Below are 14,842 nucleotides of genomic sequence, written 5' to 3' on the forward strand. Positions count from 1 at the left end.
TAACATTAAAAAAAAAAGTTAGTTTCGTCTTATACTACTTAGTTGTCAGTGTACATTTTAGATGTGAAATTTGGGCTTTATATATTTTATGGAAAATGATTGAACCTAAACACATGATGATAACATTTGGCATAATCAAAGGAAGAGATTGAAAGAGAAAATAAGTGGATTACACTTGTCATGTGATAAATGTTTTAGGTTGATTATTTGGTTGATCTGTTAGGTTGATATATTATTACTCACATTTTATTTCTTCTTGTAATTAAATTTTGGATTTTATATATTTGTTTCCTTAAATTTTAACTACTAGAATAATTTACCTAAAATAATAAAATTAATTTAATTAGATATAATATTTGAAATATTTTTTGATCAATTAATAGAAAGCTTCAACTTTAGCTAAAGCATCTTATAACTTAACTAGATAATTTATAACTAATAAATTATTCTTTTTTAACATAGTATAATAGATGATTATAACATAAGAAAATAATTGATGTTTTGCTTCAATATATACATGAATTTTGGCCCGTAATATCGTTATTAATTTTGGCCACCCTTCTTTGTGCACAAAAAAGATTGGAACACCTAAATTTTAAAACAAAAAAACTCATCACCTACGTTATGAATCAAAAGAAACAAAACATGTGTCATCTCCGTGAAAAAGTCGCCAACAAAAATGGTGTTGCTAGAACATTTACATGGTAGATGATGTGTAGATTATTTGGCAGATAATTTAGCACTAAAATGACTGGTCATCACTTTGTGTTTAGCTAATGAGAAAATCACGTCATTAGCAAAATTTCATTGCGGTTATATCAAATTAGTCAAGTTTTTTTGGATTTTCAAAAAATAGCCAACAAAATCGTAATAATTTGACAAGATCGCAATGGAATTTTCAAAATCGCAATAAGATTATACAAGATCGCAATAAGATTATGAAGAATCGCAACTAGTTATGAGAATCGCAACGAGATTATGAGAATCGCAACGAGATTCTTAGAATCGCATAATCTCTATGAGATTTTTCTGCATAATCTTTATGAGATCCTGCAGAATCTCTATGAGATCCTGCATCATCTCTTTGAGATTTTCTGCAGAATCTATACGAGATTATCAGAATCGCATAGAGATTCTCATAATCGCATTGCGATTCTTAGAATCTCGTAGCGATTCTACAAAATCTGATTGCGATTTTGAAGATCTCATTGCGATTTTGTCAGTTTATTACAATTTTGTTGGTTATTTTGTGAAAATCCAAAAAATTTTGGCTAACTTGATACAATCGCAATGAAATTTGGCTAATCATGTAATTTTCTCTTTTAACTAATCAAGTACATGGTAGATGATGCATTTGGGGGTGTTTGAATTTTCTTACTGAAAAGCTTGTACGCTATAAAAATGAAATGACTTTTTAAAATTCAAAAATTATGGAAATGCTATATATTTATTTTTTTATAATATATTGTATTATTGTATTAAATAGAATTAGAAATAATCTATACCTTTTAATTTTGCATTTTCGATATAGTGTATTATACAATGTTAGATTATTCAAAGCCGAAGACCGACGAAGCCAATTATCGGCTACAAAACCAATTATCAACTACCGTACATTGTGCGACTATTATTTTGTGTTCGTTTATAAAGTCATTATAAGGCTATAAGCTCAGTTTGGCTATCTGGATAAGTTTATTTGCTTAGACTAATTTGTTAATTTAAAACCCATTTCATACGGTTTAATTGATTAGCATATTTGTCTAGATTGGAAATAAAGAAATTTTTGTTATAACTAAGTAACTAACCGTATCTTATAACTTTTTGGAATCCATTTTAACATTATCTTTTTCTTTTTTAGAACGGTACCATCTTAACATTATCTGTTACACTTTTATACATGTTCCAAGGAAATGAAAGTTTATTGTTTAAACAAAACAAGAAACTGGGGTAAAGCCATGATGTGTCACACAGTAGATTACTAAGAGATCTAATCTTAATATATACTAAAAGTAACTATTTAATTATAATTGACTAATCACAACCATCAATTTCTTAAAATTAATTAAATCATCCAAATTAATTTATACTTTTTGTTTCCCATAACAAATTTACATTTTTTGGTTTTTCATCACAAATTTACATTTTTAACCTAATTTTAAAATAGTTAATTTTCACTTTTTGGTTTTTCATCATCAATTTACACATTTAACTCAATCAAAAATAATTCTTACTTTATTGCATAATTTTGTCCCCACACACATGGACATACATATATACATATAGATACATATTTGAATTAATACGAATTAATATTTATATCAATATTTTATTCTATATTATAAATTGTAATCAGACTATAATTAAAATAATCATTTTTTTATTAGTAATTGAAATCAAACTATATTTAGGATACAAATTCTTATTATATAAACCAAACCATACAAATAAAATCATAACAAACGAAATCATTGAAAGTCTCACGAACCAACTATTATTTTTATTGTTCTCAACAACCATGTCTAACGAAAATAAAATTACTTTTTTGCAATACATCAATGAGAACTCGGTCAATTGTGTAATCAAAGTTAAAATATTGTTTTTTTAAGAGTTTGTATAAATGAAACCCTGATACACTATCCAGCCTTGATATAATTTAGCATTCGAGATTTACATATGAATATCTCAATTCCTTTTTTAAGTACATTTTCACATTTAACGTATAAGTATTTTTTTGGTTCCATATACTAATTTCTATATTGATATGTTGATACACGAGCCTAAAATCTAGTTTTTTTTTTAAATCAAAAACCATTTCACTTAAATTGTTTTTATTAGATAATTTTGCAAACCTTAAAAAAATAAGATGACGAGTCAATCTTAACTTCGATACCACATAGGATACTCAGGGGCGGTACCAGAAAAAATTTTCAGATGGGGCAAAATTAAAAAAGTAATGAACTATAAATCAAAAAAGGGCGCAAAATGTTAAAAATCTATAGAAAAATTCTTAAAATCCATGAAAATTTTTAAAATACATAACAAAATTTAAATTTTTGAAAGGGGCATTAGCCCCCCATGCCCCCCTCCCCCCCCTCCCTTGGGCACGCCACTGAGGATACCAATTGACCTACCCATATATGGGCTTATGAATACCAGTGTAATACTTTCACTTAATTCCAACATGATGTAGACATATTTAAAGATGGAATCTACGTCTCTTAGTGTCACATATGGGCCTGAAGGATCGATAACAAATTTTCAAACCTTAGTAAAGGATTGAACACGAACATATGGTAACTTTTTCAAGGCATCACTCTTAAAAAGATATATTATTCATTTACAACGTTGTAATGGGTGGTTTTACTTGGTCTTGCACTCTCACATAGTCGTGCCCAAAAGCGGGTTTCAAACCGACCTGAACTTGAACCGGGTTTAGATAACAAGATTAGAAATTGGGTTTGACCAAAAGCGAGCCTATTTGAAACCAGTTTTGGTCAAATGTTGACTGGTTTTTTTTATCTGTTTGCACAAAAACTGAACCCGACCCGATCCTAAGACCCAAAAGTCAAAACCGATTTGAAAATTCAAATCGTCGGTTTTTTTTAACCTGAACTGGTTTGGTTAAACCTGGTTTTGATTGGGTTCGTTTTCATGTTTTCGACCCTGTTTTTCAAAAAACCGGGTTTTCTGTCCATCTCTACTCTTACACCATGAATGCAAGTGTACAATCAACACCGATATCATGATATCCTATTGGGGAAATTGGCAAAAATCTAATAACATTTGGATACTTTGAAAGGTGTGACAACACTTTCAAATCAAATTTATTTGGTGGTTCACCTAAACAAATTGATTGGATACAATCCGAAAAATTAGTTAGTAAAGTGGAATGAAAAGAGGAGAAAGTTCTCTTGTTTCTTTACGTTAAAGAATATATGAGGAAAAAAATGAAAATGAAATTCATTATTCCCAATTTTAATTTTAATAAAATGAAGAAAATTGGTAAAAATGAACGAGTGTCCTGCCACTAACGTCCTCATCTACGAGAAGTGTCAAACCATCAATGATCCTTACTGGGCCTAAGTTTTTTTTATGACATGTGCGGATCGAATATCACAATGTGGGTCTAAACTATGTTGTCTTTACCGGGTTCACGCTAAAGAGTTTCCTCACCTACTTCTTAGTAAGAGAAAAAATCCCCTATTAATTCGTGTGAAGCCACGACAATTAATAGAGGTAATTCTTGACCCTCATGACTCAAACTTAGGTTTCCCTAAATTCAAAACTTTCATTGAAAGAACTCTTCTTGTCACTTGGCTATTAACCTTCATTATGAATAGCCTAAGTTAACTATAAAAAAAAATCCCCCAACTCAATTTGTCATTCTATACATTAATGTAAACAAATGGGCTTTCGTTCGTAAAATTTGTGAAAAATGTCTCTATACTACCGAGTGAACCAATGACTATTCATGATTCCATAATTGAATCAATTTTGTAAATTTGTACAATAAAGGTCGTGTTATTACACCCTTGGTCTCCAGAGATGCCTTCGGGTTCCAACTTCTAGCATCCTGCCCGCTTAAATATCATTGCTAGGGTTCAAGCCACTAGCCAACTAACACATCGTTTTGGGAAAAAAAAACTTCAAAGCTCTTTTGGCAACTCTTTTAAGAACTGATATGAAAAGTAACAATTAACAAATGGAGTTTCTTGAAATTTTTATGGGATAAGTATCCTGGAATGTAACAAACTTTGCACGAATGTCTATAGTAGGAAATAACTAAAGTTGTGTGTATTGTATGTAAACAACTTTAAAAAATGTTTATTGTATGTAAGAAAACATACGTGGTAACTATATAGAGGTGTCACTTGTTTGATTTTAACTGGTTGAATACATTTTCTTACATACAATAAATATTATTTTCGAGTTGTTTACATACAATACACACTACTTTAGTTATTTCCTACTATAGATATTCGTTCAAAGTTTGTTACATTCTAAGATACTTATCCCAATTTTTATTGAGATCAAATTATCTATTGGAAAATGAAGTGGAATCAATAACAAAAAAAGTTTGTAACTCCTTTTTTTTCCCCTTAAAAGTCTAATGTCTGTTTTCAAGCAATCAAAAGTTGTTTTCATACACTTAAAGTTGTTTAAGGATGACATTTGAAGAAGGGTTTGATCAAAAAGTATTATCGTTGATTGTATTACAAGTACTTTTTTAATAAAGTCGAATTACATGATCATAAAAAACAATAGAGGAAACTTGAAAAAATAAATAAAATAAAAAGATTATTGGGTGGCACATCAAGATTCTTTCCTTCATGGAGCTATCAATATCATGTTAGAGAAAACAACTTTTTTCGGTCCTCTAGGAAATTTCATCAATTTCCTAATCTTACACTAACTCTCAATTATTTATAACTATCAAATTATCCGGATTTTACCGGGCACTTTAGGGGTTGGCAACGGATGGAATATGGGTGCGTAGTGGATGCGGCACCACCACTCAACACCGCTGCCAACGCTTCACCACGCGTCGTGGCATGAAAACGAGTGGTCACACCACGCACTCGACCACTCACTTTGTGTGTGTTTCGAGGTTGCCAACGTTCACTTTTCTAGCCGTTGGCTAGTATTTGACCAACATTTGTGATTTTTTTTTTCTTTTGTTCACTAGCCTTCTCCTTCTTCTATATTATCCCACCATAACCCACCATAACTCACATATATATTTACATACAACTCAACAAATGGATCTAAGAAATAATATACATGTTTGATTGTATATATGTATAGTTATTTGATTGTATTTATATAGATATAGCTATGATTCGTATGTGTATATATGCATATAGTTATTTGATTGTATATACATATATCTATGTTTCTGTTCGATTATATGTATGTAGATATAGTATACATATGTTTCTGTTTTTGTGAGATTGTATATACATTTTATGTATATAGATATAGCTATTGTTTTATTCGATTGTATTGTATGTATATAGATTTAGATATAGTTCTGTTTTTGTATATATGTGTTTTATATTTGATTTATGTTTTAATGATTTATGTTTTATTTATGTTTTAAATAAAATTAAAAATGTAGTGAGTGGTGAAGTGAGTGGTCGGATGCCAATGAAATTTGGATGAGTGATGAGTGAGTGGTGAAGTTGAGGTGACATGCTGTGATTGGTTAGAAGTGAGTGGTGAAAAGGAAATGAAAGGTGGGTTGCTAACCCTCTTAATTAAGTTACAAATCTAAAAATTATGTATGTAATTTTTTTATTAATATATTATAAATCGATATGGAGACAATGAGTTGAATAACACAATAATTTATAAATTAAAGTATATATTGCATTAACAAACATTTGTTATAACCTGTGAGCAACCACTCTAACAATCTAGCAAAATCTAAAGTTATATGCTTGAACAAGAAACTGATCATTTTGAAACCGAAGAATATGAAACTCATCTTGAAACCGAAGATCATGAACATGCACCTGACATGACGCCAAAAGAACTCATATGTTGTAAGACTAAATCGTTTAAATAGTTGATATTATAAGCAAATTTATTACCATGTGTTTATACCACCATCTTTATCTTTATTTTCATCCTTTTAATGTATATAAAAATAACTTTCATACCTTCAAAATCTTTACAATTTATTATATATTTTTGATTAACTTACCTAACATTTGACGTTTCTATCTACAAAATCTTTGAAATTTATTAAATTTACCTTAATCTCAATTTATCAAAAATCTAGAAGTTTTTATATTTTAAGTATCTACAGGTAATTAAATCTAGTTTATCTAAATCTAAATTCAAGTATAAAATTGTATAAAGTATTGATACATACAATTTCTATATAACTCTAACTAATTTATTCCATTATGTTTGTAAAAAAACATTAAGTTGTGATAACTTGAGGGATCTCTACCCTATATATTATTTAAGACATTTGAAGTTAAACAAGCTTCATTGTATTTTCTATAATTAGGCGAATGCCCGCACGATGCAGCGATGATGGTGGTGATTACAACGACGAAGGTGTGGTGATTGCGGTAGTGGCGGCGGCGGTGGCGGTGGCGTAGTGGTGAATATAACTTAATTGATATAAAATGGGTTAATATGGTTATTTAAGGGTTGTAGGATCTATGCTGTAATTTATTTCATTAAGGGTATTCTATGTATATACGCTAATATGTTTAAATTAGTAAATAAAAAAGAGGAGTAATATGGTTATTTTAAAATATTAATTACTTAGGAGAAATGATAGTTTGTTTTATAAAGTTATATAAATATAGATATACCGGAGTAATTTTCTTTCTCTTTTTGGCTTTTAATATAGTATATAGTATACTACTATAATGTGGAGCCCTTTAACTTTTATGCTTTTGTTATCTTATGGAATAAGAATTTGAATTGTACCACCTTGGCTCTTCATCCAAAGGAAGGCACTAACCGAATATTTTTTATAGCATTATTTCACATGATATGAATCTTTGAAAGTACTTACAATCTGATTTATATTTGCTAATAGAGTAATAGTCTAATATATATGGTTACTCTTATTAGAATTCAGGCTATATGAGAAAAAGCAAACATCTTAATTAAATAACATATGAACTAACATTAAAATTTATTTATATACAATAATCTCCAACAAAATGTCAGAAAATAAATTACATCAAATATGTAAGGCTAAAAATTCAAAGATGCTACGAAAAAATCGTTTCCAACACCAACTAGAAATCCATAGATACGAGTGTACGACATTAAGAATTTAAGATGCTAGTATGAAACATCTCAACACCGTTAGGACAACTGGATTTGAACAAAACTTCATTTATATGCTTCGATCATAACCACTACCAAACGAACATGATCACTTCAAGCACCTGTTGAAATACATTGTCCTCGTTATGGTTTTTAACACAACCTAACACTTCATCTAAAAAAGATAATGTGATAGTCCATTACAACCAATTTGACATCCATGTTCGCTCTTGATTGTGCATCAAATCGCGTCGGAGGCTTTGTATATAAGAAGGTAGTTTAAAGGTGAGTTGAAAGAAGGTTTAGGTTTTATTGGCGATTCCATGAAGGTAGAAACAATGCCACTTTACGTCAACAATGTGTGTTTAGGGTTTTCGGCCGATTGTAGATCGTGCCTAATGAAGAGAAATCCTTCTCCAAAGATAAGGTTTCTTATAAGAGAAGGTTAGGATTTTCCTATCTTTTTTGGATTCGATATATACTTGTCATGTTTATCCGATTTAGTTTTCTTAGGAGATAATCCTTATAAGCATCGGATTAGGCAAAGATATGTATTTATCTTTGGAAAGAATTTATGTTAATCCTTTAGTTATTTAATCATTTTAAGTGCCTCTGGGTTTGTGCCCTCCGCTTAGATGCTTCATGCTATGCAGGCTTCGAGTAATGGATCGTAGGGGTACATCGTCGATTAGAAAACACAATCATAAACCAAACGAACCCTTAACTACTGCCTCATTCTATGTGTAAATCTCTCTCTCTCTCTCTCTCTCTATATATATATATATATATATGGACAATCAAATAAGAACAGTTTTAAAATAAAAACGGTGAGAACACCTTAAAACATCATTTTGATGCATTAAAAGTCTATAAAACTGACATAGTGCATAACTAATTATCATTATTTAAGTGTTTAACAACACATTGATTTATCAAAATCGAAAAAATCACGTTTTTTGTTGGATGCATCATTTTGATGATTATGCATCCAAGATGAATGCACAAAACAAAAAACATAATTATTTTGATTTTGACGGATGAATGTGTTGTTAAACACTTAAATAAAGATAATTAGTTCTGCACTATGTTAGTTTTATGGACTTTTAATGCATCAAAATGATGTTTTTAAGGTGTTCTCACCTTTCTTATTTTAAAACTGTTCTCACCGAAGTGTTATACTATATATATATATATGAGGGTAAGGTTTATGTGACTATTATACACCTAAGTTTAGGTGTAGAACCCTTCACATCTTGTTTTTTTTAATCCATAAAATTCATGAGGGACAAACATTTACATATATATTAAAAAATTAGTATGTGAAGGATTCCACACTTAAACTTGAGTGTATAACAGGCAAACATGTCATTGGTTGTAAGATAAGAATTTATAGAAAAAATGTTCTGTGTTAAAAGTTAAAATAAAGCAAAAAGTACATTTTTCTAAACAAGTACTACTAGATTGGAAGTTGGCGAAAAAGAAAAGAAACACTCTTACCGCACCATTATTAAGGCAATTACAATCATACCATATTTAATCAAATCAAAAAAATATATATATATATTTACATTGATTATATATATAAAAACGCGTTTCACTTATAAAAAACAGAAAACGACCGCCAAAAACCCCCCTCTCTTGCTCCGCCTTTCGCCACCGACTTCCGTCGCCGGAAACCGCCGAAGAAAAACTTCAACTCACAACTACAAAGCTTTAATTGCTCACTATTTTAGCGCAAGAAATCTGTATATATGTACACATAAATATTATATTATATATATACATATATTGATACACATCTGTGTGTATAATTAGAGTAGTATATTGTTAGTCATATGGCATGGGTGACTTTGACAGTTGAATTCAACGGAAACGACGTCGTTTTGTTGACTCTAAGATGACGATTTCTCGATCGTTTTGTCTTTTCCTTCTTTTCCTCTTTTTTACTAATAGAGGTAATTATTATTATTATTTTTAATTTCATTATTATTATTATTATTATACTGATTTTGTTATTAGCTAAAAAAACATAGTTAGTTACTTAATTAATTAATTAATATATACTCTATTATTATTAGTGATTAATTAATTGTAAGTTTTTTGTTCAATTATTAGCATATATGGATTCCAGTGGATCAAAAGTTATTGCTTTTTTTTTTTTTTTTTAATTCTTTAAATTGTAAAATTAGCATTAGTTTTGTTAGTTATTAATTGTATAATTCTTTGGATAAATTATTTTTAGTTAGGATAATGAGTTGAATCTTTCCTATTAGAGAATTTTTTTCATGATCCTTACCTAAGAATATTGCTTTTTTTCACTCTAAAGTTCGATCTTATTCGTTGGGTTTCGGTTTTTTTGGTAATTATTTGGTATTGATATTAAGGTTGTAATTCGTTGGCTAAACCGTTCTTTTTATATGTGATATGATGTTAAATAGCATTGTGACTGATGTACTCTTTTTTTATGGTTGAATTCGTATGCATATATTGAATCGTTGCTATTTACTTTTTTGCAGGGTGTGTGATAGCTAAACCATTTACAGGGACGTATGGTATAAATTACGGTCGAATCGCAGATAATATTCCTTCTCCTCGAGAAGTTGTTAGGCTTCTTAAAGCTGCCAAGATAAAGAATGTTAGAATATACGATGCTGATCATAGTGTTCTTGATGCGTTTAGAGGTAGTGGTCTAGATTTAGTGATTGGACTTCCGAATGGAGTGGTGAAAGATGTGAGTAATAGTGCTGATCATGCCCTTACTTGGGTTAAAGAGAATGTGCAAGCGTATGTTCCGGACACACGTATTGTTGGGATTGCAGTTGGAAATGAAGTTCTTGGAGGTGGCGATTCAGATCTCCAGTCGGCTTTATATGGTGCAATGAAAAATATCTATAATGCGACGCAGAAGCTGAAGTTGGATGGTGCGGTTCAGATAACAACTGCACATTCGCAAGCTGTGTTTTCTAATTCGTACCCGCCATCTTCTTGTGTCTTTAAAGATGAGGTTTCTCAAAACATGAAGAAGCTACTAGACTTGTTTACGCAGATGGGGTCCCCTTTTTGTTTAAATGCATACCCTTTTTTGGCTTACATGGGTAATCCAGATCAGATTGATTTAAATTATGCACTTTTTAATCCAACTGATGGAATATATGATGAAAAAGCAAAACTTCACTACGACAACATGCTTGATGCTCAGATTGATGCTGCGTATGCTGCATTGGAAGATGCTGGATACGACAAGATGGAGGTTATAGTGACGGAGACTGGATGGGCTTCTAAAGGAGATCCAAATGAAGAAGTTGCAACACGTGAAAATGCAAGAACATATAATTATAATCTACGTAAAAGGCTTGCTAAGAGGAAGGGAACTCCACGAAGGCCAAAATCTATGTTAAAGGCATATATTTTTGCCTTGTTTAATGAGAATTCAAAGCCTGGCCCAGGGTCAGAAAGGAACTTTGGTCTGTACAAACCTGATGGGACAATTAGCTATAATATAGGTTTTCCAGCTTTGAAGTCATCATCTATTTCATCCCGTCTATCGATTAAGGTATGAAGCTTATTTTGCCGTTATAGTAGCTTCCGTTGCTAAGTTAATGATTTCTTATACCTTTGTGCTCCTAAGACCCAATGAAAAGTTTATTTGACTTGATGTTTTCATTATGTAAAGGATTAGGAAAGTTTCAACATGGGTAACATATAATTATGAGAAACAGGGAACATTGAGATATAGAATTCAAGTAATTAGTTTGGATCAATCCGTGACATGGTCTTTTTGTTATTCTGATTTCTACAGCAATTGACCTCCTGAATTAGTCAATCAACTGTGATGATTCATGAGTTGAAGTTAGTCAGTACAGTAATGAATTCTTTAGTCTTCTAGATATAATGGTTTACTGGACCTGTTATTGATTTTGTGATTAGTAAATAAATTATTAGCTTTATACCAACTTCAACCAACTAATGATTTTACTGGACCTGTTATTGATTTTGTGATTAGTAAATAAATTATTAGCTTTATACCAACTTCAACCAACTAATGATAGAAATTTTAATTTAAATACTTCTCAATTACTTTTTTCACGTCATATTTGGAGATGAATATATATTATTTAATACTTGTAAATTTGTTAGCAAGCATAATCTATAAAAATTATCAAATGTAGTTGATTGATATATTTTAACTTAGATATATCGACAATTTATAAAATGTCAGTTTATGACTTTTGGCCATATTGTTTTTAGTTATTTAGATAATCAGAATTTGCCAAAAACACAAACAACAAATTGTCTTGTTATCACATCCAAACACTATCTGTTTCTGATTAATCAGTGTCACATAATTAATTTCAATGCGTCACCCAAACAGCCTCTTGTTTTCTATGGCTTGATAACAGTTTGCACATTGGGCTGCATTTGAGTGAAACTGGATTGTTAGGGTTCAATTAAGTAGGAGCTGAGCTAGTATCAGATGCATACAATGAAAAGAATCTCAGATTCTCAGTCACATCAAAACAATGAAAATGTCAACTGCTCACAAATTATAAAGTCAAACGCCGTTTCTAAGAAGTTAGATCGAGTTGTGGTTATCTATGTTATACGAAATAACTAGTATGCATTATTGGAAGCAGTCACACTTTGTAAATAATACTCTTTCGAGCTAACTTTCAAACAAAATATTCTTTACATAGTCTAGTGAAGCTTTATTGTTGCCTACTCTTGCTCCTGTAGTATACCCCATAACCCCAAGAAATGTCTCTATAAATAATTTCAGATCTTTGATCATCAGTTCTTAACCCATTATATCTGCATATAGAACACGAATGAAAGATCATAATGACCAAACATTATCGCAAATTGAGACTCTAAGCTCTGTATAGCAATACATGCTTCATATATGTTTATAATGGTGGTGCATGCATGATTCAGGGCATTTATTTAAAAGAGGAATACATTTTTGAATGTTTAAGAAAGTAATAACAGTTGTTTGTGTACTCTCTCTAATACAACCTTGTTAGACGTCAAGTGTTGCTACAACAAGGCTTGATTGGCTGTCATAATATGTATCTAACTTTATGCCATTTATCATAATATAATACTATGATATAATATAATAATTATAGGAGAAAAATAAGCAGATGGTAGGTGAGAAGATACAAAAGAGCGGGTTGCATATGTCACTTGATCATGGTGTTCCCAAATTTCTTTTCTTGACCCAGCAACTCTATTTTTAATATTTCTCTGTTCGCATGGTAAAGAAAATGTCACTAACCACTAGGTCAGCATCATCTATTAAATTAGAGCAGTACTTGCCTTGTATGTTTCCAGAAGATTTATAGACTATAGATAGCACAAATTAGAATAGGAGTGCTAGTAGTTGAGTGTTTGTTTATAAATCGAATTATGAGATGGTTAATAATGATGTTCTATCTTGTAAATAATATTTTGAATCTTTAAGCTAATTAGTGATTGTGATTCTAATTTAAGATAAATTACTAACTTAAATTTTAAACAGCTATAACAGTATGATTTTTTATTTGTGTTAGTGTTTAATTAGTTATGTTATAGATATCACGGGATTACGTTAGTACATATTTAACCCAAGAGAAGTATTCAATTTGTCAGAGGTGGAAACTTTGGCCAATTTTGTCAATCGGTTGTGTTTTATCTCATGCGGGTCAACTCAAAAACATAGCTAAAAAGGGTACAAGTCACACTGTTTCAAGGGATTGAAAGCTTCCCTAACGTAAAAATCTCATTCGGACAACGTCATAAGCAGTTTCAGACTTTCAGTCAAAGATTTTCTCACTCTTACAATAATATATTATAATCATAATTTAAGCATAAAATATTTGTAAATATGGATCCAGTGTTTGAGTCACGAAAGGGCTTTTAGCTTAGCGGTTTTTGGGTGACCCAACAATCAAGTGGTGGTTGTTTCCAGACTCGAGGACACTAATGTGTAAATAAAAGGTGCTTAGGCCTGTTTTGACATGTTCTAAAAAATTGCCCAATGACCCATTTCAACCCTCAGCCGTTCTGACTCATCCATTTTGACTCTCTAGGTTTTGGTACTTTTTACTTGTTCCCTATAAACTTTATTTAGAAGTTGGTTTTATATCTCATGTAGATTAAATGAAATAGATGCTTAAACTCTCTACTTATTACTCTCACTTGAATATGACTTTTTAATTTCTATTAGGATCTTCGAGCTCAAGGTTGGCACTGGTCATATATCTCGGTCTTAACCGCATGCTCATCAGCTTTGTTTCTGTTTCTAAGATCATGAAATGGTTCACTCAAGACCAAGAATACTTTCCAGAGTATGATTTGGTACATCATGATTTCATTACAGAAGATCATTTCCTCCTTCCAATTTAAAATTAGTGCCTATCTTGGTTAGTTAGTTCTGATGATTTCTCCTAGAGAGTATATTTAAGTTTTTAAAGTTACAATATATAATATTAATTGGACGCAGAAACTGGGCACTTACTTGGCGGGAGTAAATGTTTTTACAGTTTTGATGATTAGTGATGGTACTCATGTATCTTAATTACTTGGAAGAGGTTGGATACATTATTATATCATACAATATATATCAATTTTGAGCTTACACGCATATGCTGTTTGTCTTTTATTACTGGCTAGCATTAAGGACCCAATGTATGCTCTCTCTTTATCCTTTCTGGTCATCATAAAAGAAACCAATCTCCTGGCTGCTCAACCTGGGTTCTTGCCATGTGTGTCGTTCATTGCAACATGAAGTGCTTTCAAGTCTCTTGAGTATAATGCACATGTATTTAGAGGTGTCAATGAAATTGACCAGGACAAATCACTACAATAATGGACCACGAATTGATTGAGTAAACCATGTAAGGATTGAACATGGTTTAAATAACAAAATCGATAAGAAATGGTACTCCGCTACTAAAATTGTATGATGTATGTGGTAGATGTTCTTGTTGTTTGACATTTGAAAGGACAAGGGGACCCTTTAGAAGTTATATGACATGCCCTTGGGCATTAGTTCAAGTGGTGGGAG

At 30.9% G+C, this 14,842-nt stretch overlaps 1 protein-coding gene across 1 annotated transcript; it reads left to right on the forward strand.

The window, feature by feature from the left end:
- The first annotated feature begins 9,386 nt into the window (after positions 1–9,386).
- On the forward strand, positions 9,387–14,419 carry LOC122600637 (glucan endo-1,3-beta-glucosidase 14-like). Its single transcript, XM_043773384.1, has 3 exons — positions 9,387–9,752; positions 10,314–11,350; positions 14,003–14,419. The coding sequence occupies exons 1-3, from the start codon at positions 9,695–9,697 to the stop codon at positions 14,087–14,089; spliced, it is 1,182 nt and encodes a 393-aa protein (XP_043629319.1). The 5' UTR covers positions 9,387–9,694; the 3' UTR covers positions 14,090–14,419.
- Positions 14,420–14,842: the final 423 nt, after the last annotated feature.

This window comes from Erigeron canadensis, chromosome 5, assembly GCF_010389155.1.
Source record: "Erigeron canadensis isolate Cc75 chromosome 5, C_canadensis_v1, whole genome shotgun sequence".
NCBI classification, from domain to species: Eukaryota; Viridiplantae; Streptophyta; class Magnoliopsida; order Asterales; family Asteraceae; genus Erigeron; species Erigeron canadensis.

Excerpts from the sequence above, each read along its gene's own strand:
- LOC122600637 (XM_043773384.1), top strand. The coding sequence starts at position 9,695 with ATGACGATTTCTCGATCGTTTTGTCTTTTCCTTCTTTTCCTCTTTTTT. Across the intron at positions 9,753-10,313 it reads CCTCTTTTTTACTAATAGAG|GGTGTGTGATAGCTAAACCA; the intron begins GTAATTATTATT and ends ACTTTTTTGCAG. Across the intron at positions 11,351-14,002 it reads CATCCCGTCTATCGATTAAG|GATCTTCGAGCTCAAGGTTG; the intron begins GTATGAAGCTTA and ends AATTTCTATTAG.